This window comes from Neopelma chrysocephalum, unplaced genomic scaffold, assembly GCF_003984885.1.
Source record: "Neopelma chrysocephalum unplaced genomic scaffold, ASM398488v2 Primary Assembly neopelma1_361, whole genome shotgun sequence".
Lineage (NCBI taxonomy): Eukaryota > Metazoa > Chordata > Aves > Passeriformes > Pipridae > Neopelma > Neopelma chrysocephalum.
In genome coordinates this window covers 132,718-158,695 of record NW_020898025.1, presented here as the reverse complement: position 1 = coordinate 158,695, position 25,978 = coordinate 132,718, and the positions used below count along the sequence as shown (strand labels likewise).

Below are 25,978 nucleotides of genomic sequence, written 5' to 3'. Positions count from 1 at the left end.
CGCCATCTTGGCTGCGGGCAGGAAGCGGAAGCGGCGCAGCGCGGCCTCGGCCATGCAGGGTGAGGGCAGAGTTCGGCGCCGCCATGTTGGGGCCTGGCGGCGGCGCCGGGCGGCGCCATCTTGAGTGAGGGCAGGGCGGAGCTGAGGGGGGCGCGGCCGCCATGGCCGCCCCTGAGGGAGGTGAGGGGGCGCTGCCGGGATCGGGACGGGCTTCCACGGAATTACAGAGTGACTGGGGTTGGAAGGCACCCCTGGAGATCATCCAGTGACACAGGAATGCGTCCAGGTGGGTTTGGAATGTCTCCAGAGAGGGAGATTCCGCGCTCTCCCTGGGCAGCTGTTCCAGGGCTCTGCCACCCTCCGCAGAAAGTTCTGCCTCATGTTGAGGTGGAACTTCTGTTTTACTTTGTGTCCATTGCTCCGTGTCCTGTCACTTGAAAAGAATCTGGCACCATCCTCTGACACTCCTTGGAGATACTTGTATGGATTGATGAGATATTTGTAGGGGTTGATGGGTATTTGTATGGATTGATGGATCCATACAAATGGATGGATCCTCTCAGCCTTCTCTTCTCCAGACTGACCAGGCCCAGCTCCCACTCTCTCATCACACAGATGCTCCAGTCCTTTAATCATCTTTGTGGCCTCCACTGGACCCTCTCCAGCAGCTCCTTGTCTTTCCTGAGTGCCCTCAACTGCTTTTCATGTGGTTCACTGCCTTCCCCTGTTGCTGTGGCAATGCCCTTGGCTGGGGACATCCAGGATAACTCCTGCTTCCCTCTGGGATTGTTGGCAGTGAGGATATTCTTGCAGTGCTGTATCTCAGGTCTGACTCTGGCCCTGAGTCTGGACCCGAGTCCAGCCCTTTCCATGTTGCCCACTGAGCTCACACCACCCCAAAAGCCTGCTGTAAATGTGGAAGTGATATGAGCAGTCAGGTGCCTGGGGGCAGGCGGGGGTGAGGAGAATGTTGCAAGGGAAAAATTGAGGGTCTCTGTGCCTCAACCTGCAAATCCCGGTGCTTCCACCCTGGACTAACCAGTCTGAGAGCCAGGAAAGAGCAGCCCCAGCCTTTGGTGAGTCACGGGGAGCCAGGGCTCACCTGGCAGGATCTGCAGAGATTTGTGTGGGGCACAGGAACTGCTGAATAATGGAAATAACATCATGGGGAAAGAGTTTGGTGCTTTCTAAAATGGGGCTGCAGCAAAGTAGTGTCTAGAGCTGCAGTGTCCAAGTAGTTCTGCAGGTTGGCTTGGAGTTTGCTGTGACTCACGCCCTGATTGAACCCAGGGCTGGAGGCACCAGCAGGTGAAGGAGAAGGACTCTGTCTGGTTAGATATTAAGAAAATAATCCTGACATAACTTTCTGAAGACGAAGTGTCACCCAGTGTAGGTCCTGCTTCTCCTTGGGATTGGTGGCAGTAAGGATGCTCTTGCATTGCTGTATCTCAGGGAGATGCAGGTCTGAGGGATCTGGAGAGAAAAACTGGAAAAAATATTTTTTACTTCCTGTGAAATTTCAATATTTAACCCGTGTTTACACTTCCAAATCCAGCTGAAAAGCTCCCCTCTTTTGAGTGCAGGTGTCCCTTGCTCCCAGCAGCTTCCCAGGTCTGGAAGAGCCCCCCTCACAAAATTCACAACACAGGTAAGGGGTTACAAAATTTTATTTATTTTTTTGGTAACAGGAACTGCTTATTTACCAGGAAGGATGATGCCATCATACTGTGAGGAAAGAAAAAGAAAGAACCAAGTGAGAAATCACAGGAAGCAGGCAGGAGGAGGGAAAAGGGATTCAGCAGGAGCAGGCTGGTGCCCTCCCTGTGCAGGGTACGACCCGTGTAGGTCCAGGCAGAGTAAAAAGCCTCCAGACAGACCATCCATCCTTTCCACCTCTGAAAAACTATCAGCAGCCTCCACCTCTGAGACTTCCAACCCAGGTTTCAGCAGCTTCCCTTCATGATCATTATATGGCCCCAAGGATTTATTTGGATTGCTCCATCCTCCAAGCCTGGCAGCTGACCTGGGAGCAGGGTCAGAGCAACAAATCCTAACCCTGCCCCATCACTCGTGATCCACGTACATGTAACACCTCCCAAAACCTTTTCCACTCCTTCCAGCTCTCCTGCAAGAGCTGCTCTTTCAGTTCACCACACACACAAATAAAAAAGCACGAACAGCACCTTGTGCTGCAGCTTCTACTGCTCTGGGGCAGTAAAAATCTCTGATTTAAGCACTGATCAAGATCTTCCCCTGCCCAGCAACTTGCTGCAGCCCTTCCACAAAGCATTTTGCTGATTCTTGCTTGGAAATCCATGGGATAGAAAAATAAAGAGGGCCTTTACCTTTTGCTGAAACCAGCGCATGGCTTCCTCCTTCCCAATTCTGTGCTTGGCCCCGATGTTGCCAGTCCTGCGTTTCTTGTCAGCAATGCTGAAGCCTGGCCTGCCCAGCACCTGCAGGAGGAGGCCAACAGCACTGCTTCACCCTCTGTATTTATTGATTTTCTTAAATTAAACCTTTCTCTACTAGGAGGGGAGCCTGGAATTTCCACATCAGTGGTGCCTCGTTGCGCTGCTGCTCTTCCCCTCCCCAAACCCAGCCCAGCTGTCTCAGTGTTATCCCAAACCCACAGTATTTGCTTCTGAAATGGCTTTTGTGAGACTTTCCATAAATCAGGGATTTTATGGCAGCCCTGGGAATCTCAGATTAGAACCAAGGTTACCTTCCAGCACTTGGCAGCAAGTCTCATGGGAGACAGTTATCCTTCCAGAGCTTTCCCACAAACCTAGCAGCTGCAGGGAAGCAGGGAATACTCACCACGTAGAAGTCCAGGCCGTAGATACCGATACTGGGATCGTATTTAATGCCCAGATCGATGTGTTCCTGGATTCCAAAGCCAAAGTTCCCGGTGTCTGAGAAGTTGTTTTTCCTCAACTCGTATTCTCGCACCTGAAACGTTGGTTGTTGGTCACTATTTTGTTACTAACTGGGAGTAACAAGTCCTGGGAGTAACAAGTAACATGTTCTACCAGCTGCTACCAGCCCCCCAACCCGCTCACATGCTACTAAATCTTCATCCCTGAGATTTTCCTCTCCCAGGGTGCTCATAAATCCCAGCAGCAAAGACAACTTCCCCCTAAAATGAGCTCATAAATTAGGATGAAACAGCACCCAAAGAAACTGTGAACATTCCAGTCCCTGTATCACACTGTATCCATGACTGACTTGCATCCAGATCAGGTGCAGCATTTTGGAACACACATCTCTTCACTAGGAATGGGGAGGTTTTGTTCTTCCACAAACCAAAGATCCAGCCCAAATTCTCACCTTCAACCCCTTCTCCAGGATCTCCTCTGCCTTGGCCCCGCGCACCGTGCAGTGAACAGCGATCTTCTCGTTCCTCCTGATCCCAAAGGACCTCACCGTGTACCGGGCTGTGGGCAGCGACAACCGCACTCAGGGAACAGCCAGAGAATTCCCACCCGGGGGATTCAGAGCTCCGTACCACCAAAAAAATTAAAGGGAATTAAAAAGAGCCAAGGCGGCCTCTCTTTGGGGATGTTGGCAGAGCAGCAGCAGAGCCTGGAGGCAGAACTGACCTGACACAACCACCCGCCAGCCCCTGATTATTTGAAGCCCTCAGTTCTCCAGCAGGACCCACATCAGAGCGGCCCGTCCCACACCGGAGCCCCTTCCTGGGAGCCGCGCTGCCCCTGCACCCTCCGCACGCCCAGGAGAGGGAGGAAACCAAGAGAAACAACCAGGAAGAGCCAGGAAAACCACCAGGAACAAACTGTTGTTGCCCCTCACCTTTGGAGAACACGGGGGTCTGGCCCGTGAGCTGCTCCAGCACTTTGGCGGCGCGGGTCAGCCGGTCCCCGCTCTCCCCGACGCAGATGTTGAGGCAGAGTTTGCGGATCCGCAGCTCCCGCATGGGGTTCTCCTTCTCACCCTGGTCTTGCTGCGGAGAAACCACACCGGCGGTAACCGGGGGTGCCCGGGGGAAGGGCTCCCGCAGGCCAACACCGCGCCCCCGCCGCCCCTTCCCCAGCAGCGGGCGGGCCGCGGCCTGTCACCGCAGCCGCTCCCCCCGGGCGCCGCACCGAGCGCTGCCCGCCCATCCCGCCCCCGTAGTTGTCCCGCCGGCCCGCCGCGCTCCTGCCGTGGCCGGGCGAGCCCCGGCGCGGGCGGATGGCGGCGGATGGAGCCGGGCCGGGCCCGCGGCGCCGCCACTCACCGCCATGATGGAGGCGGGGAAAAGGCGGGCCCGCTTCCGCCGCGGGGGGTTATGGGAGGGCGCGGCCGCGGCGGCGCCCCCTGGCGGACGGAGGGCGGCGCGGGCGGTTGCCGTGGCAACCGCGGGACTGCCGTGGCTCCGCCCCCAATATTGATTATTGCTAATGATTGGAACGAGTTAAAGTACAATAATAATGGATGATGATAACAACAATAACAATAATAATAATTATTATTTTTATATGACAATAATAATTATTATTATATGACAATAACAATTATTATAATAATTATTATAATAATGATAATAGTAGTGATAATAATAATAATAATAATAATAACAACAACAACAACGAAAGGAAAGGGAACACAATTCCTGGGGTGTCCTGTGCAGGGCCAGGTATTGGACTTGATCCTGACAACAACAACAGCAATAATAATAATACAAGGGAAAGAAAGAAAAAAAAACAAAAACCAAAACAAATTGATGCACAATTCTTGGGGTGTCCTGTGCAGGGCCAGGAGTCGGACTCAATGCTGGAGCTTCTCCACTCTCAAGCAGCAGCAAGTGTAACTTATCAGAGCTTCTCACACCCTCACAGCCTCAAATTCCTTGAACCAGATTTGGGAACACAGTTCAGTTTCACTTCACTCTTTCAGTGAAGTGTTGGTGGGTTTCAGGGCTCTGCCTGGGATCTGGATCCTCTTTTTGCACCATTTTGGCTCATTCTGGAGCAAGGGAGGATCACAGCCCACTCCCTGCTGCAGTCTGGGCTTTGCAATGCCATCAATTATTTTTTGCCCCAGTTGCTTCTAAGAGAGGATGAAGGATAAATGAATAATCAGCTTGTCTCATTAAGGAGAGAAAAAAAAGTGTGGGCAGAGGGTGTGAAAAGCCTCTGGTTAAAAATTAACGTTAGTGCTTCATTATCAATTTACTTCATCTCAGAACAGCTTTGCTGGAAATAGCTGCAGGCTTGGCTGGCATCCAGCTTCCCAGCAATCCATGGATCCTGTTTGGGATCTGTCCGTGCTGCAGTGCTCAGGGTGAAGGGCTGGTGCCTCCCGGGGGGAGCAGATTGGGGTCAGGAGGTGGACAGAGGTGGGTGGAAGTGCTGCTTCTGCTCCCCTGGGCCCCATTCCCAAGCTCGTGGCTCTTATCCCACAGCATTGTCCTGCCTGGCCCAGTCCTGGATGGTCCCACTGCCAAAGGGGTGTAGAAGATCAGGCCAAAGAGGTTGAGGGCTGCAAGGAGGAAGGAGGAATTTCTCCAGCCACTGTGGAAATCCTGGGGGGCAAAAACAGAGCACGATGGTGTCAGCCTTCCCTTTGTCTCCTTGCAGTGACCACCCAACTGCTGCCACCCACTAGTGAAGGCATTGACTCATCTCCATCCTTTGCCAACAGCAGAAGAGCTTTGCTCAACTCCAGAAATGTGGAATCAGGGAATCATGGAATGGTTTGGGTTGGAAGGGACCATAAAGCTCTTCTTGTTCCACTCCCTCCCACAGGCAGGGACACCTTCCACGAGCCCAGGCTGCTCCAAGCCCCGTCCAACCTGGCCTTGGACACTTCCAGCCACAGTCCAACCTGTGTCAGCACCCACCACCCTCACAGGGAGGAATTGCCAGACCCCTCTTGTTGCAGAAGCATTTCCTGCCTTGGCCTTTTTGGAAACATTACATGTTGTGCTGAATTCAGGAAGCTTTCCTGCCTGGCACAGAGCTTCCCCCTCACTCCACTCCCTCGACCCTCTCCTCATCTCCAAGTACACCCAGATGGGTCCCATGCGGAGCTCTTCCTGCTTTCTGAGTCATCCCTGTGTCCCCAAAATAGTGCTGAGCTCTGTTTTGCTGGGTGCTACATCCCGTGTGCTCTTTGGGAGAGTGGGTTGGCTTGGTGTAATTTTTGGTTCAGTGCAAAGAGAGAAATCCATTGCTGAGAGCAGATTTGTGGTGTTGTTTTTTTTTCCAGGGATGTGCTGTCGGTTTGTGGCCCCAAATTACCTGGCTGACGAAAAGTCCAACTGCAGTGGGAGCAATAATTCCTGCGACTATGCCAAAGGTATTTGTGATAACCAGCAGGAACCCTGCATATCTGGGGACAGAAAGCAAAGGTTTCCTGAGTGGGGCAGAGAGGAGACTGTCACAGGGAGGGAGAGGAGTGGGTGCTTCCAGTCCTTTCCCTCACTACAGGAGGGGCTTCATCCTGCTCTGCCTCCCCCCCATCCCCTGCCTGCGTGTTGTCCTCGTGGCACTGCATCCTGTCAGGATAATATCCAGCCCTGTTGGGAAGCAAACCAAAAATGTACACGAACATGGGAGCAGCCAGGCAGTGACCACTGGCATTTTCTCCCGGCACGGTGAGAGCGGAGCAGGCTGCACTGCTGGCATGGACACTTCGTGAGCACGGGGATCTACAGCAGCCTCAAACCTCCCCAGGATGGCCTTACACCTCTGGTTTATAACCCTCGACCACAACAGCCTGGCAGGACAGTGGGGTCTGTCCCCTGTGGGTACCCACTGCCCTGGGAGGCTCCTTCCCTGCCCCACCCTGTCCCCCAGGGGTAGCTCACGCAGGGGGAGAGGTGTCTCCCCAGCCCAGAGAGAGGACCAGCGGGGTCGTGGATCTCCCAGCTCCGTGTCCCGGGACGAGGGAGGAGACGCAGCCACGTGCTGTGGCAGGATTTGGGATTTCGGGGGGATGGAGCAACACTGGGACTCGAACCTGCGACAAGGGTGGGAGTTTCCCCCCCCCTCCCGCCACGCCCCTGCGGGTAGGCCACGCCCCCAGCGCTGGTCCCGCCCCTGATTGGTCCCACCCTAGGAGGCCACGCCCCCTGCGCCGGGAGCGAATCATGTGGTCGGTCAAGATGGCGGCGCTCAGGGTGGTGGTGCCGGTGCTGCTGCTCGGGTTGTGCCTGGAACCCGCGGCCGCCGCCGTGCCCCTGGTCATCTGGCACGGCATGGGTGAGCCGGGACCCTCCGCGGGGCGGCGGGGGAGGCTGGGAGCGGAGCAGGCCCAAGGGGCGCTCGCCGGCCCCTCTCCGCTGTCCCCCTCCGCCGGTGCCCGCGGGGGCCGGGAGGTGCTGACCCTCCTCCGCCGGCCCCGCGAGTGGCTGGCAGCTCCCGGCCCCATCGCAGCGCGGGCTCGCGGTGTGTTTGTGGAGGTCAGGGCCCCGGGCCGTGGCGTGACGGTGCCTCCCGGTGTTTCCTCTCCCAGGAGACAGCTGCTGCAACCCGATGAGCATGGGCTACGTTCAAAAGATGGTGGAGAAAAAAATACCGGGGATTTACGTTCTGTCTCTCAAGATTGGAAGCAACCTGATACAGGTAACTGGGGTGTCACTGGGGTTTCTGTGAGCAGGGGTGGCCAGTGGGTGGGTCTGAAGTTGCTGCAGTCTCTGGTATTAACAGGATTCCACAACGATTCGTGTTGTGCTTTCCCTGCTAATTGTTTTCTTCTCAGTGAAGTAAACAGCTTTGACACGTTAATAAAGTCCAATAAAGTCCAGCTAATACCTGCAGAAAAGAACTGGGGAAAACCAAATCCCTAATCTAAATTGGATTAATATGCAAATCCACTGATTAGCACACCCTAACCACTCCAGGTAATACATGTGATAGATGCTGTGCTAAAGCAGAGCTTTATCCCTGGCCACCCCTCTCGATTTACAGCTGTTTATTCACTTCAGTGTAATAAATTAGACTTCTGCACCTTTGTGGGTTTTGACAGTTTTATGTAGCCCTATGGAATTACTTTGAATAATTTCTCAGGATAATGTACAATGTATGTAGTTTTCTGGGTTCTGGAGGAGATGGGTGAAGTTTGATTTAGTTTTATATACCTATAAATCTAATTTTATTTTTATATATATATAACATTTGAAGGGACTCAAATTGTGAAGAAGTTTGGGGAAATGTCACTGTCCCACATGAGGCAGCTTTGCCAGAGGAGGGAACAAAGATGTGGTGAAGTCTCAAAACTGGGGTTTCACTTCCCTCACTGTGAAAGCTCAGGTCCTCTTTTCAAAACCAGAACTGTTAGTGATCTGCTTGCAGAGTTTCAAATAACACCAGGCATTGTAAAGGTGTACAAATGATATGTTTTAACCTGGCTAATCCCTCAGGACATGGAGAACAGCTTCTTCATGAACGTGAACGATCAGGTGAGGGAGGTTTGCAGCCAACTCGCCGCGGACCCTCACCTGAAGGGAGGCTACAACGCCATGGGCTTCTCCCAGGGAGGCCAATTCCTGTGAGTTCACATCCTGCTCCATCTCTAGTGATTTCTGTTGGGGTTCAGGCTCTGATTTAAAACCCTTTAGAAATACTAAGCAGATAAAAACTGCCAAACTCCTTCACAGAGGCAGGAGCGCTCAGAGCGTGTTTGCCTGTGGCCCTTCTCTCCCAGGAAGGGTTAAAATTCTCCCTGCAAACGTTACACAAGTGCCCAAGCCCACACAGAACCAGCACCTGTGGCCTTGGCATGTGAGCTGTGCATGTGAGCCAGGTCTCATGGCCTGGGCACGCCGAGCTCAGCTCTTCATCCTCCCCCACAGGAGGGCCGTGGCCCAGAGGTGCCCTTCTCCTCCCATGCTCAACTTGATCTCCGTCGGGGGACAGCACCAAGGTAGTGTCCTCTCCAGCTGTCACACCTCCTGCTCACCCTGAAGGGGTGGGGGGCTCCTGTTGGCAAGAGGAATGGGATTTTTTTTGGCCTTTCCCTCAACTCTGATCCTTTTCTTTATGAATTAAACTATCCCTTTGCTCTTGGATCTGGTGATCTGCTTTGGCCCAGTTATTACCCTTAGCCAACTGCATTATCTTCTGGACTTGCTTAACTAGCAGTGAAAAGGGACCTTTGTAAGTAGATGACTCATTGTCTGAGTAGATTTCTTACATGCCTTGGGGCACACTAGGGATTAGTTATTTCGGGAGAAATTTCTACAGATCAAAGCCTTTGTGCAACTAAACCACCTGGGTATTTTACAATCAGCATCTGGAAGGCCAAAGCCGCAAGGAGAGGGAGGTATGAAATGGAATTTAAGAGGTGTACAGTTAAGAGTGGCTGGAAATGAGTTTCAAGTACTCTCCCCTGAGAAGTTCCATGGCTTGAGTGGTTCTTTTTGTAGTGTAGTGGGGAGACTTGTAGGGAGCAATCCTGGGAACACCCCAGGTGAGCTGGACAGTGTTCAGCACTCCCCATCCATTATCTTTGCCACAGTTCCTGGGGCAGGACGGCTGCCTAATGGGATTGCAGGATTAAAGGCTGCCTGATTCCCTGGATAATTCCTGGCTCCTGCTCTGTAAGAGGTGGTTCTTTACCCCCCAGAAAGGATTAAGGGATTTAATTTTGGCTCCCTGAGCTGTCATACCTCTCCATCCCCCAGGCGTGTATGGCTTTCCACGCTGTCCTGGGGAGAGCTCCCACGTCTGTGACTGGATCCGGAAGACCCTGGATCTGGGAGCCTACACAAAAGCTGTTCAGGAGCAGTGAGTACATCCATCAGCAGCCAGAGCCACGGGAGCAGCTCTGGGTTTCCAGTCTGATCCTTGGTTTCTCTCCTCTCCAGCTTGGTACAAGCAGAGTATTGGCACGACCCACTGAAGGAGGAGGACTACAGGAAAAACAGCATCTTTTTGGCTGATATCAACCAGGAGAGGGTAAGGAGGAGGAGGAGGATGTGACCAGGAGAGCAAAAGCTTTAGCAGTGACTTCATTTATGTTGGTTTTCCTTGGCAGCAGCTTTGCTGGAGTCCCAAGGGAAGCACTTTTTGCCCTGAATCCCAAAGTATTTTTGCTGGTAGATTGATGAGTGAGATTGGTCTGTGGCAGAGCAGCTCCTGTGTCACTGAGCTCCTTTGGAGTGGTTGGTGTGGACATGCCACATGCTCAGACCACCTTCAAGTGGGTGAAGCCTCTCCCTCTCCTGGGAAGGCAGGAAAGGCCCATCCCCTCCCTACAGCCTGGAGATGAACCCAAATGTCATGGGATTGTTGACACGTGGCACATTCCCACCCTCGAGGCTGGTGGAGTCCAGGGCTCCCTGTGCAGCTGAAGAGCAGGTTGGAGCAGTTTCCCTGACCTGTCTCTGGGCTTTCCAGTGGCTTGGATCTGTTCTGTTGCTTCCATGCAGGGCATCAACGAGACCTACAAGAAGAACCTGATGGCTCTGAAAAAGTTTGTGATGGTGAAATTCCTCAACGATACCATGGTGGACCCTCCAATCTCTGAGGTGAGGAAGGCAGGGCAGGAGCTGCTTCTGGGTGGTGTTTTGGGGCTTCTGTTTTGTCTGGAGGTTGCTGAGGAGCAGGCTGGGCACAAACACAGGCCTGACACCAGACAGTCTCCAGCAGAAGCTGCTGAAGGCCTGCTTGGCTCCTGGGAGCCCTTCAGCAGCTGTTCCCTTGTTTTTATCCTGCAGTGGTTTGGGTTTTACAGAAGTGGCCAAGCCAAGGAGACCGTCCCGCTGCAGGAGACCTCGCTGTACAAGGAGGTACGTGCTGGGGGGGGTCTTCTGCTCTTTCCACTCTTTAGTGTCCCTGGGGCCTTCAGGAGCTCTAAACCCCACAGCTCTGCTCTTCTCACCATCTCTGCCATTCCTGGGGCATTGCCTCCCCTTGCCAGTAGCTGTTTGTTTGGGAAGGTGTTTCTCTCCAGCCAGTTCTGGCAGTGGGAGTCCCACTGGTGGTTCATGCCTGGCTCGGGATCCCCTTCAGTGTGTGTTTAATGAACTCTGCTCCTGTAAGATTCACACAAAATTCCTTGTTCCCCTCCCTGAGGAGAAGGTTTGAAGAGCAGAGGTGGAACCTTGTACTTCTCTCCACAGGATCGCCTGGGGCTGCAGGAGATGGACAAGGCAGGGAAGCTGGTGTTCCTGGGGGTGAAAGGGGATCACCTGCACTTCTCAGAAGAGTGGTTTGACACCACTATCCTCCCCTTCCTCCAGTGAAGCTCCTGTGAGAGCACTGGGAAGGGTTTACTGCTGTAGTTAATGCTACTGTGCAACAGCACTTTGTGTGTCCAAGCCTGCAGGGATGTGGGGAAGGGGAAGAAGAGGGGGTTTAGCTCAGCACTTCCACAGCAGTGGAATTCCTGGTGTAATTCCAGTCCCACGTGGGTGGGCTGAGCCTTGCACTGAGTCTGACACACTCCATCCTGCACAGGGCCTGGCAAATCTGCTTCAGCTCTCAGAGCTGTGGTCAGTCTGGTCCCTGGGTGATGCAGAAGGATCAGCTGTGCCAGAGGTTTGTTCTCCATCACCTGTTCCTCGCAGGACACAATGGCAGTATTAACCCAAATCACTAGTGCAGGGATCAGCAAGACTTACATGGCTGTATGCAGGGGAATTATATTACAGCCTGTCCTTCAGGATGGGGAAAAGGGCCAAATTTAGGCGTTTCTGGGGAAAAAGGAGGGTTTGGAATTCAGCAGGTATTAACATCTTAAACAGTTTTCAACTAATGGCTTGTTTTATGCACTTTTGTACAACTGAAATCAATAAAGAACTTTACATCTAACCAACTAAAAAAGGTGAGATTTGACAACTACTGAGACTGTTTCAAGGGGAGTTGAGGAAGGTCTGTGCTTCCCAGTGGAAAACTATTCAGAGGAATTGAGGAAAGCAAGGCAGAGGTGCATCCTGTCCTACCTGAGCTCCTGTGTGCCCCCAAAAAGAGACCAGAGCCACAGTAATGAGCAAGTTGGCATTAACTTTATTCTATCTTCTGTATAATCTTAAGTACATAAGAAAGGTTTTTTTCACAAGCCTCAGGAGAAGACGAGTACAAGTCACAGGACAGTTTCAAAATAAAAAAATTTGCCTTTTTTTTTTTTTTGTTAAGTTTTGTACTAGAGAAAAAGAACATTGACACTTTTACAGAGGGAATGCATTTAAGATATGCTTATGCCACCCGAGGCGTTGGAAAAAATGAAGGTCAAAGCACGTGCAGCTCCCTTTTGTGGGCCAGTACAGTACTGTGTGATCCATCACTCTGCTCCAGGGCCCTGGAACAGAGGCTACGACCTTCCACCAAAATAAAAGAGCCAAGCAACAGGGGGAAAGGGGGAGGATTCACTTCATGGGGGCTGATTGCAGATGAGGAAGGGAGCGATGAACCGACTCGATCCAACTCGGGTATTTACAACTGACCTGGAATGGAGGAGGCCCCTCCCTCGGTGGGAGGGGACAGGTTCAGAAGAACCAACCTGGAAGACTGAACCTGAGTTCAGCTGCTCCAAGAAGGAAGCCCTGGGGCAAAGGTTCCCTTGTGAAGGTGGAGGGCTCATGGAGTAAGAGGTGCTCAGCTCCAAGCTACCAGCCAGGCTGCCAGGTAACCAGGGTTACATCACTGCAGCCTTCCTGTGGCACTGGGTAATTAAAGCCTCCTGTCATGGCACAATCAGAAATACACTGAGCTAGTAGGAATGATGAAAGAGAGGTCAGGGTGGAATGCTACGGCCCTTTGGTCCAACAAAACCATTCCCATGTCCTGTAACGCCACCAGCTAGTACACAGAGCTGGAACTGGCAGCTTCCAGAACCTTCTCAAGACATCTGCCATAGCAGCTGGGTACTGTGGACTCCGACAGACACCGTTACTCGTTAAAAAGGGGACAACATTCCTCTCACATGAACAGTTTGCTTAAAGGCAAAATACAAAAAAAACCCGAACAACACTCTGAAAGCCAACTGCCAGGACTGGCTGTGAAGTTCACTCTGATCAATTGGTGCAGTTAGAGGGGAGAGAAAATACACCTTCCTGCTGATAGACGTGGACAATAACTCACCCGCCACCTACCCCAAACCCCAGGCAGAGGAATCTCAGTGACGGCAGGCAGCTGTGTCTCTCGGGTAGAAGAGAAGCAGTTTGAGAGCAGAAAGGTACAAGAAATCTAAGAGAATCATCTGAAAGCAGATTTGTCCCACAGCAGGGCCAGGGGAGGGCATGAGCCTTGGTGCTTTTCTGCTTAGCCAGCAATTTCCGTCACAGTGGTGACCAACTTCTGACCGTTCCACACTGTCTTGAACTGTTCTGGGACAGGGAATTCAGTCTGGAGGGTGAAAGCAGATCAAAAATCAGTTTATGGCTAAGACTAGTAACTACTCCCACTGCTTTAGGCATCTCTTTTCATAGATATGTGCTGTGCCCCCTCCTGTGCCACCATCACTGCCTGTTCTGCCCCCAGGAGATGCCAAGGAAGAAGCAGCTCTCACAAAACACCAAGAATCATTCAGAACCACCAGACTCTAGAGACTGCCCCTCCACACCTCGCTGTAACTGGCATTCCCTGCAGGGCTCAAAACACATCCCCAAGCAGAGCTCCACAAGGATTTCACAACAGACACTTACAAAGTCCCCCCCCTCTGTGGGAATGAGGACATTCATCTCCGACGACTTGGCACTGACGATCTCGCAGTCCAGGGAGCTCTGGCTCAGGTACACGTGGCAACCGTCTGTCTTGTTGATGGAAATCGTTGGCACTTTACCCATGACCTGGCAGGGCCAGAGCAGCATTAGTTGGACTGGGCAACCACAGCATTTTTCTTTTGTGTTTGTCTTCAACACACCCCCCCCGCCACAGATGTGCAGGATTCAAATATTCCCACCTTTAGCAAAAATCTGAAGTTAACTTCTTGTTTTGATCTCCACAACGAAATTTCAGTGGATGCTGGGCAAACTGACCATCCCAAACCAGGTACCAAAACTGGAATTAGGGTATATTCTACTGCTGGCCTCCTGCTGCCCACCTCACAGAGCCTCAGCTTTTCCCTACAGCCCCGAAGCAGTAGGCAAATTGTACCCTTTCAGTGAGGCAAATTTCAGCCCTTTCTTAAGGGCTGGGTGAGCTGCAGAGCAGTAGGACAGATGGTGTTTCATAAATGCTCTCCAGAGATGCACATTCCTGTTCTGGAAATAAAATTACTCCAAAAACCAGATGCTGCAGATGCAGCAGTCACACTCCTGGCAGAGAGAGGTGACAGACGCTCACCTGAACTTTAACATCCCTGCTGTTGATGATCTCTACAATTCCCACCACGTCATCAAACACCAGACCCAGCTTCTTGCAGTTATCTGCAAAAAAAAAAAAAAGCAGAGTAGATCACAGAAAGGTTTTGGAGACTCAGGTTCTGCAAACACACCAGCACACAGAAGCAGTTTTCAGGGTTTTCCCACTCACCGAGGGTGATGGAGTTGATCTTGCCCTTGATTTGGAGTGTACTGTTTGTGCACTTGAAAACATATGCTACCTGCTTCAACTCTGTGTCACTAATTACCAGGTTAGTGGCATTCTCCTGGTTTTCCTGAAAAGGCAGGGAAAACACCCTTCATTTTCTGAATGCAGAGCAACTAACCCACGCGAGCAGCAGGGCACGGCAGCTCCTTTAAAAGCAAACTGCAGGTGCTTTCAGGCTGGTGCCTCTTATAAGAAAGGTCTCCAGGAGACCCTCCTTCCCTGCTCCAAAGCCCCCATCCCTCCAACCCACTCATGCCAACACCAGGCACTCACCACTCTCCACTTTTTGCCCTCTAACTCCAGCAGTGGAGGTGCCTTCGGAGAGGTGGTTTGGGAGGGATTAGCATTACAGGCTGGTTTGGGAGCAGTGAAAGGTTTGGGGCCACTTCTCACAGGGCCCCCTTGGTTCTTCAGGGCTGGATTCTTGTGGGTTTTCATGTCATCTGAAACGTGCCTCAACCCTGCAAGAGAAGTCAAACCTGAGACCCGGCTCTGCTCCAAGAATGCAGTTCCACAAACAGCAGACATCAGTGGTTACACCAATCATGACAGCATTTGTCAAAATGCAAATAAGTTATTGGGACTGGACCTAAGTTGAGCCCAAGCTTGTGACAAGTGGAGGGAGCAGGAAACCCTGATGCAATATTGATGAGAACACAACATGTGCCACAGAACCAGAGTGTGCCAGCTCTTCCACTCTGCAGCTGGAAAAAGCCTTCAGCCAAACACCTCACCCTTGTTTCACATCTGTCCTGATGTGCTGAGTGGGTAACACAAAAAAGGGAGAAGGGGCAGGTTTGGGACCTGAAGCCTGCACCACAATCAAGAGTCACAGCAAATAATAGGTGCAAAACTGCACCTTTTACACTGGAGACATGCAGGGCTCAGTCTCCATTCCAGCTAGAGGCTAATGTCTTGTTGTACTTGCCAGGTGAGGGTGGGAATTCTCCCCCAGATGAGCTCCCTTTGTCCCACTGATCTGGCTCAGCGCTGCCTCTGCCCTGTACTGGGACCAGAGGGGTTTTTGTCATGTGCTTTCTAAGGAGGTGCACTGAGAGACAGCAGCAAAACCAGGACCTGCAGCACAGCAGTTCCCTCACTGGTGGCTGCTCTCCCTCCTCCCCTCCCTCTGCCACTCCCACTCACCCGAGGTGATCCCTTCTCCCCGGTTGATCTGCGCGAAGAGCGCGGAGCGCGAGGCAGAGTCGTCTGTGCTGGAGCTCACGGGGGCAGGAGGAGGGGGAGGGCCTGGAGGGGGGGGTGCAACCCCAGCGGGGGCAGCGGGTGCTGCTTTAGCCCCTTCTGTGGCTACAGGACCCTGTAAGAGCAGAGGAGAGGAAAGGCACTTGCACAAGCTCCGTTTCTGCTGCAATAATCGCGCAATGATCAGCTCCTGCTGACAGGGCCAGCACTCACTGTTTTGCTCCAGGTCAGCCCTGTGGTGTGATACTCTTTGATGTAGGCCTGCAGCTCTGTCCAGATACTCAGATAAGCTTTCACCCAGTCCACTTGCTTTTTATCTCTGAGGACACAAGGAGATCAAAGAAGGAGGAGTTAAAGACCAAGGAGGCTGTGGTCAGATACTGGAGCAGCCCCTTCACACCCAGCAAACTGAGTTCAATGACATCTTTAAGGGATAAGATGAACTTACACATCCTTGTACTCCTTGAGGATCCGATTGGTGTAAAACATGGCAGCATCAGTCATTTCCTTCACATAAGGACCAGGCTTTGGAGCCTAGGGCAGGAAGAACACATTGGAACAGCTGAGCAGTGAGCCAGACTTTTCCCACCAGTCCAACCCCTCCCCACTGGAGTCCTTACCATGGCCACCCAGCCCAGGGCTGGGATGCTCTCGCTGACTGCAGATAAGTGATTGAACATTTTGCTACCACGGTTCTTCTCCCTGAAATTCTGCACTGCCTGGATTTGCTCCGAGATGGGTTTCAGGAGCGCTGAGAAGGCATTCTGCAGAGGGACAATAACCAGTAAGAAGATTAATTAGCATTGCTCTGGAACGGCTGCACGTCTTCACGGGCGGCTCTGCTGAGATGATGGTGACTCAGGAGAAGATTCCAACTGGCACAAGTTTCTGCTCCAGCTCCTGCCCAGGCCTGGCCCTCCCCTCGAGCCCAGCTCAGCCCCACAGCCCAGCTCCTCCAGGGCTGAAGTCATTGCTCCCAGTCGGATTGGTACGATGGGAGTACGCCAAGAACTGTGACTCATGTTCAATCCAGGAGACACTGACAAAGCTTGTTAGTAACCAGGACAGAAATAGCATTTGCCTCTCCTGGATTCTTTTGTTCCAAGACAGTTTGTTACATTTTTCCTCTCCTTCTCAAACCCTCAGAGAAAGGGGTGCTGGGCAGGTTTGGGACCTGTAGCCTGCACCACAATCAAGAGTCACAGCAAGTTCAAAGGTCATCCTACCAAGCCAGACTTCAGGATTCCAGTTATTTCTCAAATCAATCCAAACCTTTAGTATTTGGATGGTAAAAATTGTTTCTGTGTGTTGCTCACTTGGAACGCTGACTGGAAGTGCTAAAAAGGGCTCTGGAGTCAGAGCAGAGCAACCAGAAGGTTACATGTTTCCAGAGGTGCCTCTTAGGCAACTTTTCGTTCCTTTACACTTAGAAAGTCTCCTGCTGGTGGCAGCAGAGAGAGACAAATTTGGGCAAAAGTTGCTTTTCAAAGCCTCAGCTTCTCTTGCTGTCCCTTCCCCTGTTTAGATGAAAACTGAGAGGTCCCAAAGCACCACTGGCCAGGCCACACTTCCAGAAGCTCTGGCCTAGTGCCACTGTTCAGTCACAGGATGGGGAAATTCTTCACCACAAGCACTGAGAGTTCACACATTTTGCATTTTAAACTGGCTGCTCCAGAACTAGACTCCTGCCAGACAACCTGCACAAAGACCTAACCTAGATTAAGGTGTTCTTTGTTCATAATCCTTTATTTAAATAACGTGTCAGTGGGATTTGTAAGCAGATTCTCAGGTTGGAGGCTATGTAGAGCATCCCAGCCAGCCTGGTGAGAGACAAACAACCCTCCAATGCTGAGTTTGGGGAAAAAGATGCAGATTTATTTTGCAGTGACTGGGAAAGGAGCACAGAAATCCAGCTCCCACAAGGTAACAGTAGAAGCCATGGCTGAGCCAGATAATAACTGCAAAAAGCAAGGTGGGATCCTGTTGCTCAGGAAAAACAGTTCTCAGCAGGGAAAAGCCAATACATTCAGGATCAGATTCTCAGCCACACATCCTGCTGAGAAGCAGCAGCCCAGGGTAAAGTGTTGAATTACTTGTTAAGGACAAATCAATCCTAAAAGCCCAGCTATTATTCAGAGGCCATTCAATAGACAGAAGTGTCTGTTTTGCTCCAGGAGGAGTTTGATGCCTGAAAGTCTGTGAGCATCACATAACGAAAAGCACACGCTACACAAATCCCAGGGTGGCTCCTGGCTCAGACAAGTTCCTGTCTGCAGGTTCTCAGGGAGCAGTGACTGTGCAGTGCTGGTGCCAGGTGAAACTGGAGACAGAGGCTGTGAGGTGACACTCACAAGCTGCTCCGACAGCTACAGAACAATTGTTGCTGTAACAACTGGAAAATGCCAGTTCTGCAGCTCTAAGAATCAACCTCCAGAACTCTGCTCGGTCTTGGGGGAGCACCCGGAGCAGTTCATGCCTTCAGCAAGTGCCACCTCAGGTGTGCAAGTGTCCCCAGTGCTCCTCCAGTTCCTCTTTTGGAGCAGCTGTAACAGCCCAGGCTCCCCTACACTCACAGACACCCCTGATTCCGAGGGAAGAGCGCACGAGGTTTCTGATCAGAGACATCCCAGACTCACCTCTGCTGGCTGCTGATGCTGAGATGCCACCACCAGAAGAGCCCTCTCACTCATCAAACCCGCATGAACCATCTCAGCCTAAGGACAGAGACAAACATGAGAGAGATTCCCTTGCACCCAGACTCATGTTAACAAGTCATCCCACTGCCCGCAACCCCTGCTCTGGGAGGAAGCAGCTACATTGATCTCAAACCACGTATTTTGGAGACAGCCATCCTAAAGAGAAACCTCAGAGTGTAACAGCTCCTGAGCTGGGTAGTTTTCAGGCCTCCTAAAGGCCTGCACCAAAGTCTACAGAGAGTCAGGCACTTGACTACCTAAGATTTCCAGGAGCAGGTTTGATTCGTCATGTGTGTGTAGGTGGCAACCTGCTGGAGGTTATCTGGGGATCTGTTTTGAATCCTCAGGGATTGCAAAGATCCTAGAATGCAGCACTAAAGGAATGCAGACACTGACAGCAAACGTGGCCCTTGCAGCCCTGAAGGACACGCAGCATCTCTCCAGAGCAGAGGGAGAACACGAGTCCTTACGTGTTTCTGCACATCCCCGCCGACTTCTTTGCTGATCTTCACATATTCAGCTACTGGGCCAGACAGAAGGGCATCGAAAGCCTGCACGTACTGAGCCACTCCTGCAGAGAAGGAACCAGGGCACAGGGATCACTGGGAGGCACTGGGAGCACTCACACAGGCCCTGAGCTCCCAGGCTGCACCTCCCACCTGGGGCACAGCATCCGAGCGCAGGAGGCTCAGCCTGGAGGAGGGAAGTGCTGCAGCCACAGGAAGTTCTTATCTTCACAGGACAGTAACCACAGCCCTCTGCGCCTGCACAGGCTCTGCTCCCAACCCCACTTCCCCCTGAGCAGGGCCAGCTCCCCCAGAGCCCCACAAGTGCCCTGTGCCAGCTCGGCACAGCTGCTGCCGGTGCCCGGCACTGCCCGGCCGGGCCTTCAGCACAGAGGCTGCCCTGGGGAGGTGCTTTGGGCCTTACCTTTGGAGGAGCCCTCTCCACACATGCCAGGCCCTTGGCACGCCGTCTCCAGGCGCTCCACAGCCTTCTCCAACCGTTCAACCAGCCTTTCCATATCCATATCTGCTGTCCACAACCTGCAGAGGCAGAAGGCAATTATTTGCATCCTCTGACAGTGTGGAACTCGGGTGCCAAACACTGGAGAGGGTTTATCAGCTGTCTGGTACAAGCTCTACCAGTTCCAGGAGAATAATTCCTACCCAGCTCTGCACCCTGATGATGGACAGCAAATACCCTCACATTAGCAAAGACAGTCAGATTGCACAACAGCCACTTGCTATTGCCACAGTTGCTCCTTTAATACTTTCTATTCCATTTTAAGAACTTCTTACACAAAACTTCCGCCTTCTAACCTTGTAGTGCCACAAGTAACACACCAGTCTGCCCAGAATCTCACTGCAGTCAGTTCCTGGTCAAAGTCCCAGCTGTGACCACACAGCAAATGAAGCACAACTGCTCTGCTGGGAGCTCACAAGCTCCAGGTGAAAACCAGAGGGTTTGACCCTGCGAATGCATCCACAGGGACCCCCTGGGGCCCTGAATTCCTGCAGGGAACATCTGTAAGCCCAGCATCACCACAGTGCAGAGCCTCAGCCTGCAGAACGAGCCGCCCTGGCACACGCCAAGAGGAGCAGCTGCACGAGCTGGGGCGGCAGAGCCGCTGCTGCAACAACACACCCCTGTTCTTCCCCTACAGCCTCCTCTGCAGGCACTGCACAGGAAAGAGACGGAGGCACACAAGCCATTTGCAGCATCTCATCTGGAAAAGTCTTAAAAGTCATCTAAACTTTCCATTAATTACTGCCTTGCAGAGCCTCTGCACCAAGCAACAAGACGGGTCACGCTCGGAGCACACTAATGCACAGGGAATGCAGGGAGGGAGCTGCAAGTCACCAATTGCATTTTTATCTTATCACCACTCATCAAAAGATTTTACAGTATGAATCACTCTTACGGCCTGGACACAGCTTCCTTCTCACTGCTAGAGCCTGCAAAAGCTCCAGCTCCTGGAGGAGAGAGTCTTTCCCAAAATATTCCCTAGAATACTCAAAGAGGGAGGCAGAGTTTACTCAGCTGAATGCTGGACTGATACCGGATCCCCTCAGAAATGAAACCTCATGTTCTCACTAGGGTTTTGCTTTCACTCACAAGCCTTCTCAGCCCTGCTCCAAAGTGCATGTTTTCACCTAATTTCCAGAGGATGTGGGGCAGATCCAGCATTAGTCACGAGCAGCAGCGCTGATGTCACAAGACAAACAAGGCCATTTTCCACCCCTCTTTCTCCTGGTTGCATGAGGAGGAGCAGCACTGCTGTCTGTGGGGGGCAGGGGAGAGGCCACCCCCCTTCCAAGAGGAAAAGAGCGGTTTCCTCCTCTGTCCAAGAGCGAGCCAGAGGACAGGCTGTGCATAAAACTAGACAGCAGTGACTGGATGGCTTCCAGATACACAAGAAAGAGTTCAAAGAAGCTGAAACTCGATGGCAGCCACCCCTATAATCACAGTAATGACACCTCTGCCTCTTGAATTCTGTGCCATGTAGAAATCCCGACCGCAGGATCCTCAGTTCTCTGCTGCATCCAGAACAGGGCTCACATCTCCCCGTGGGAGCACAGCCAAGAGCAGAGCTCTGCCTCCCCCGCTCTCAGCACGCTCAAAGTGTGGGTTTTTTTCCCCCAAAAGAGCCACCTGTTAAGGAAGCTCTGCCTGGCTTTGAGAGCAGCAAGGCAGAGGGATGTAATGCAGGGGGTTCGGGAAGGACACCGGGTGCGCTGGGCAGACAAAGCTGCTGTTCTGCACCACTGATCCCCACCACATTCCAGGCAAGGCTCTAATCTGATCAGCCCCATTACCCAGTGGCAAACTGCAGTTCAAATCAGGATTACAAACCAGAAAGTCCAGATGGAAGGGCTGCTTCCTACCCCCAGCAGTAAAACACGCTGCTGCGAGGAGCATATCACATCAGCTGTTGGGATTAATGTCCTTTAACATCCCACTGTTCCTTGAGACACACATTCCTTCCACTCTCCCTGCCAATATGACATGCCCTTCCTTGTTTTCCCTGACAGCAGCCATAAACTCACAGTGCTCAATACCAGCTCAGTAAACACGGTGCTATGGGGCAGATGGTGAACTCATTTTAATTTGTTTTTAATGGGTGGCATTAGGGCAACTTACAAGATAAGTCACCTGGTAAATTGGCAGCAAAATGAGAACTAAGTGGAGGCAGCCCAAAGTCCTGGATCTCAGTCAGTCCTCTTGACTCACCCTCCCCTGTGCTCTTTGCACTGTGGAAGCAGCTAATTCTGCTGCCTGCACACCCATATGGAGTGAAATAAAAAGATTTAGTTGTAACTAAATCAGAGCTTGTAATCCAGAGATTAACATTTAGCAAGGAAAATAAAAATAATCAAAAAGAGGACCTGCTTGGGCTACAGCTAAGGAGTGTTTTGTCCATTGATCACTTTGAATGTAAAAATAATTTGACAGCAAGTGACAAATTGACTTCACGGATCTCAGTGCAAATAATCAGGTCTCATTTCCTTTCTCTAAAGGGGAGGCTGAGACACACAGATCATCAAAGAGTCATTGTTGTTCTGCACATCATCCTGTGCTCTGGAGGGATGAGGAAGACTTTCCAGGGGCTGGAGTTCTCCAGAGTGGAGAGGAAGCTCTCCCTGCAGGATTTAAACCCAGGTCTTGTTTAAATTCACTTGAACTCCGATTGCCAATGGAGCGGAAGTGATGGGCTCGCAGCAAACACACATTTCACTGTGGGCCAGGGAGGCCATTCCTTTTCACAGCACATTTGTTAATGTATCAACTGCCCTTTATTTCCATCACAGCTTGGGAACACGGCTTTGAACACGCTGTACCAAAAACAGGCTCCATCTACAGCGAGACTGTTTGGATACACTGAGTAGAGCAATAAAGAGAAGGGATTTTATCTGTAAAAACACCAGTTACCCCAAAGCCAACCCTGGACATCACAGCAAGAGGAGTCTCCTGCTCAAGGAACATCAAGGAGTGGCACATGCCAGCCAAAGGCTCCTCAGAGCAGGGAGCAAGCTCTCATAAAACCAGCACAAATTAAATTACTCGGTTGCCTGAGACAGCACATTAACCTGAGCCCTTCCTTAGACATTCTGGAAGACACAAATGTTGGTTTTATAGCCAAAGCAAGTCAAACCTACGCTCCTGCTCACACTGAGCTGTGAGAAGCCCGACAAACTGCTGTCAGCACCATGAGATTTGCATCAGCGACTTCCTGTTTCTACGGGCAAGAGAAATAAAGATGGGACAACTAAATTAGGAACATACCACAGTTTATTTCTGAGCTGACACTGGAATATCTCAGGGGATCAGCTACCAGATGATTTCTAACATTTATATCTGCCAAAAGCCCAAAGAATTTTTTTTTTAAACAGTTCAGCTCATCAAGGAAGGAATTATTTGAAGCAAGACAGGAGTCAAATGCCTGAATTTAGTCAGTGGTCAGGACCAGCCATGAACACAAGACAGCTATTGCTGGTCCCAGCAGCTGCCAGGACAGAGATCTCGGCTGTTTATAGTACAACAATACTTTCTGACTCGGTGCCAGAACCCGTGCTGGCTGCTCCTGCTATGTCACATCCACTTTATTTAGAAAACCAAAAGTGCTTTAAAAAAAAAAAAATCCATCTGGCCCCTATTCCAGCTCTGCCATATAACAAATCCTACTGAAGCCATTAAAAATGTTATTTGGTGTTTGATTCACACATTAAGAGACGGTTAAATTGTCACCTCGCTCCACACTAGAGCAAAGGCTCCTTTTTCACCACAATTAACTGGATTAGGGGGTTTGCACTTGCCAGGCTCTGTTGCCACACTCCTCTCATTTCCATTCCCTGCCAGGGCGATGAATTCACCAGGGAAGTAACCGAGGATCTCGGATCTAAGCTAAATTGGACACAGCACCAAGCTCCATATCAGGAATTCAGAGCATGGAAGCTCGTCAGCATCCCTCCCGAGCTGTGCCTGCTCCAGCACAGCCTGCTTGGCTGAACTTTCTACATGAATAATAGGGGGTATTTTTGGCTTCCAGAAAGCTCAGCAATATTCCAGGGACACAAGGATCGCCTCTGGAAGAGGATGGGAACACAGCAGTCCCTTGATGCCATGGATTCCTGGGTTTCCAGTGCACCTACAGCACAGGTCCTGGAGAATCCCAGATGGGCAAAAATCCTGTGACTTGATGTGTAAAACATCCACGCTGTTATTTTTTCATTTCAGCATCACAAAACCCAGAGCAATGCCACGCTTATCCCACCCTAAGCACCGACAGGACTCAGCAGGAGGAATCAGCAACAGGCTGAGGGCAGGAACCACCCCGGGAAGACGGAGACGGTACCTGGGGCGTGGAGCACAAACCACACCAACATCCTCGCTCCGGGCTGCGGCAAGTCAGTGTGGGAAGGTGGATAAAACCCCTGGCACACACCTGCCTGTCCGGGATAAACCCTCTGGCACACACCTGCCTGTCCAGGACAAATCCCCTGGCACACACCTGCTTGTCTAGGATAAACCCTCTGGCATATATCTGCCCAGGATAAACCCCCTTGCACACACCTGCCTGTCCAGGACAAATCCCCTGGCACACACCTGCCTGCCCGGTGAGTCGCTCCAGCCCCGGGAACGTGTGACCCCGCACCCCCGAGACACTCCCGCTCCAGCAGGGACCCCCGAGCCTGCCCCGGTCACAGCCCCGCCGAGGCGTTTGCACCGTTCCGTGACTAAATCCCCCCAAAAGCACCGCGTTTAGCGGATCGACCGCAGCAGCTCCGGCACCGGCGGGCGGGACCCCCCGGGAGTGACCCCGGTACTGGGCTCATCTTCCCGGCGGGCAGCGACCGTGTCTCCGCCCCCCCCCGGTTCCCAGTCCCCGGTACCGCCCCCAGGACCGGGCTCACGGCCGTGTCCCCCCCGCTCGGTTCCCGGTCCCTTCCCGCCCCCGGGGCTGGGCCGTGTCCCCCCGCGCGGTGCCCGATGCCCGTCCCCGCTCGCTCCCGCAGCCGTGGCCGTGCCCAGGGCCGTGACTCCCTTCCCGCTCCCGCTGTTCCCGGTGCCGGTTCCCGGTGCCCGCTCACCTCCCGCCGCTCCCGCTCCGCCGCCGCCCTGCCCCCCCCCGCGCCCGCCGCTTCCGGCCCCGCCCCGCGCGCCGGATGTGCGCACGGCCCTGCGCGAGGGGGCGGGGCCTGGGGCGGCTGCCGCCTCGCGATTGGCGGCTGAGCGGTGTGGGCGTGGCCGGAGAGGGCGAGGGGCGGGGCTTGTGGGCGTGGCCTCTGCTATGGGAGGGGCCGGGGGGGAGCGGGACCCCCGGGAGGGTCTGGGGGGGTTTCGGGGTCCGGGAGGTGCTCGAGGCTCACACAGAGGGGTTGGGAGGGCTGGGAGCCCCGGCAGAGGCACCTGGGACCAACCCACAGGGGAGGACTGCAGACCACTCCCCAGGAGGGGTTATTGGGGCAATGGGGTCCTCAGAGGTCTGGGACCCCCGGGAGGGGTCGGGGGGGCTCCAGGGACCAAGAGGTGCCTGAGACCCACAAAGAGGGGTTGGGAGCCCCGGCAGGGGCATCTGGGACCCCCCCGGGGGAGGGCTGCAGACACCTCCCCCTCCGAAAGGGTTATTGGGGCTCTGGGGTCCTTAAGAGGTCTGGGACCCTCTAGAGGGTCTGGGGGGGGCTCCAGGGGCTTCGACATGCCTGACACCCCCGAAGAGAGGCTGGGGGGAACCTGAGAGCCCCTGCAGGGACGGCTGGACCCCGTCGGGGTTATTGGTGCAGTGGGGTCCTCAGGAGACCTGGGACCACTCAAAAGGGGCTGATGGTGGTTTGGGGTGCTGGGAGAGGTTGGCACCCCTGGGAGGGGGTTTAGGCTGGAGGTTGGGGCCCTGGAGACGTGGCTGGGGCTGCGCCCTGGGCCCCCAGGGTGGGGCTGGGTGGGATGAGCCCCCTTTTGGGTCAGTATCGTTCTGCTCTTGCAGGGACAGCACTTGGCTGGGGAGGGGGGTGGTTTGGGCTGGGGCTGGGAGGAGGTGGAAGGGATCATCGGGTCCTCCCAAATGGCTGCAACAGCGGGGGCTGAGGGCAAGGCCCCTCCGAGCTACATCTGGTGGGTTCAGGGTGGGAGAAAGGTCCTCATGGGACCACCAAAGCAGCTCTGCCCTCTCTCAGGGTAAATCCGGGGGGCTCTGGGCCCTGGATGCGTCGTGCCAGGGGTGACTCTCATTGCTGGCTCTGTGGGGAGTGCTGGCACATCCCAAGCATTAAAAAACTCCTGCAAGGCTCCTGTGCTTCCAGGGGTATGGAGCACTCCAGAGCCTTGGGCTCACAGACCCCCGGGGGTCTCAAATCACTTGTCAGAGGGAGGATAAATATCGTCCCCACTTTATTGCTGGAGAGACCGAGATCGGAGTGGTCAAGAGGAAAATAACTTGGATGGAGTAAGAGATCCATGGATTCCGCTTGGGATTGTTCCCACAGGAGGCTCCACTGTCTGCTTTTACCATCAGGGCAGGACTTGCTCCAAAAAGGTGTGTTTGCTGCCGTGGTTAGGGAAAGGGCAGCACTGGGGACCGGAGCTTTGCTTTTCTCTCTG

The 25,978-nt window shown here is 53.0% G+C and overlaps 3 protein-coding genes across 6 annotated transcripts; 1 reads left to right on the top strand and 2 right to left on the bottom strand.

The window, feature by feature from the left end:
• Window positions 1-123: 123 nt before the first annotated feature.
• On the top strand, window positions 124-11,774 carry PPT1 (palmitoyl-protein thioesterase 1). Of its 4 annotated transcripts, XM_027706069.1 has the most exons (11): window positions 124-286; window positions 1,556-1,648; window positions 6,214-6,303; window positions 7,462-7,571; window positions 8,369-8,496; window positions 8,801-8,871; window positions 9,632-9,734; window positions 9,815-9,905; window positions 10,379-10,477; window positions 10,667-10,738; window positions 11,072-11,774. In XM_027706069.1, the coding sequence occupies exons 1-11, from the start codon at window positions 277-279 to the stop codon at window positions 11,192-11,194; spliced, it is 990 nt and encodes a 329-aa protein (XP_027561870.1). In that variant the 5' UTR covers window positions 124-276; the 3' UTR covers window positions 11,195-11,774. The 4 variants fall into 4 exon arrangements, with proteins under 4 accessions (XP_027561870.1, XP_027561872.1, XP_027561873.1 ...); XM_027706071.1 differs by lacking the exon at window positions 1,556-1,648 and having other exon boundaries at window positions 126-286; XM_027706072.1 differs by lacking the exons at window positions 124-286; window positions 1,556-1,648 and adding an exon at window positions 3,879-3,986.
• On the bottom strand, window positions 1,650-4,344 carry RPL11 (ribosomal protein L11). The gene is made up of 6 exons (XM_027706074.1): window positions 4,241-4,344; window positions 3,814-3,964; window positions 3,331-3,437; window positions 2,821-2,952; window positions 2,346-2,456; window positions 1,650-1,725 (listed from the first exon to the last, which is right to left on the bottom strand). The coding sequence occupies exons 1-6, from the start codon at window positions 4,244-4,246 to the stop codon at window positions 1,696-1,698; spliced, it is 537 nt and encodes a 178-aa protein (XP_027561875.1). The 5' UTR covers window positions 4,247-4,344; the 3' UTR covers window positions 1,650-1,695.
• A 160-nt stretch (window positions 11,775-11,934) lies between the features above and the next one.
• Window positions 11,935-24,504, bottom strand: CAP1 (cyclase associated actin cytoskeleton regulatory protein 1). Its single transcript, XM_027706067.1, has 13 exons — window positions 24,472-24,504; window positions 19,310-19,425; window positions 18,850-18,950; window positions 18,320-18,397; window positions 16,304-16,447; window positions 16,132-16,217; window positions 15,897-16,002; window positions 15,627-15,798; window positions 14,754-14,941; window positions 14,424-14,547; window positions 14,235-14,317; window positions 13,595-13,738; window positions 11,935-13,295 (listed from the first exon to the last, which is right to left on the bottom strand). Exons 2-13 carry the CDS (start codon window positions 19,407-19,409, stop codon window positions 13,212-13,214), a joined length of 1,410 nt encoding a protein of 469 aa, XP_027561868.1. The 5' UTR covers window positions 19,410-19,425; window positions 24,472-24,504; the 3' UTR covers window positions 11,935-13,211.
• Between the last annotated feature and the right edge of the window lie 1,474 nt (window positions 24,505-25,978).

Bases quoted from the DNA above. Each gene is read 5' to 3' on its own strand.
- PPT1 (XM_027706069.1), top strand. The intron at 6,304-7,461 runs GTATTTGTGATA...TTCCTCTCCCAG, and splicing joins TTCCTGCGACTATGCCAAAG to GAGACAGCTGCTGCAACCCG. The intron at 9,735-9,814 runs GTGAGTACATCC...TCTCCTCTCCAG, and splicing joins ACAAAAGCTGTTCAGGAGCA to CTTGGTACAAGCAGAGTATT.
- RPL11 (XM_027706074.1), bottom strand. The intron at 3,438-3,813 runs GTGAGGGGCAAC...CGCTGCCCACAG, and splicing joins GACCCCCGTGTTCTCCAAAG to CCCGGTACACGGTGAGGTCC. The intron at 2,953-3,330 runs GTGAGAATTTGG...CCAACGTTTCAG, and splicing joins TCCTGGAGAAGGGGTTGAAG to GTGCGAGAATACGAGTTGAG.
- CAP1 (XM_027706067.1), bottom strand. From the start codon at position 19,409: ATGGATATGGAAAGGCTGGTTGAACGGTTGGAGAAGGCTGTGGAGCGC. The intron at 14,942-15,626 runs GTGAGTGGGAGT...CTTCTCTTGCAG, and splicing joins GGGAGAAGGGATCACCTCGG to GGTTGAGGCACGTTTCAGAT. The intron at 14,548-14,753 runs GTGAGTGCCTGG...CTGCCTTTTCAG, and splicing joins AGGGCAAAAAGTGGAGAGTG to GAAAACCAGGAGAATGCCAC.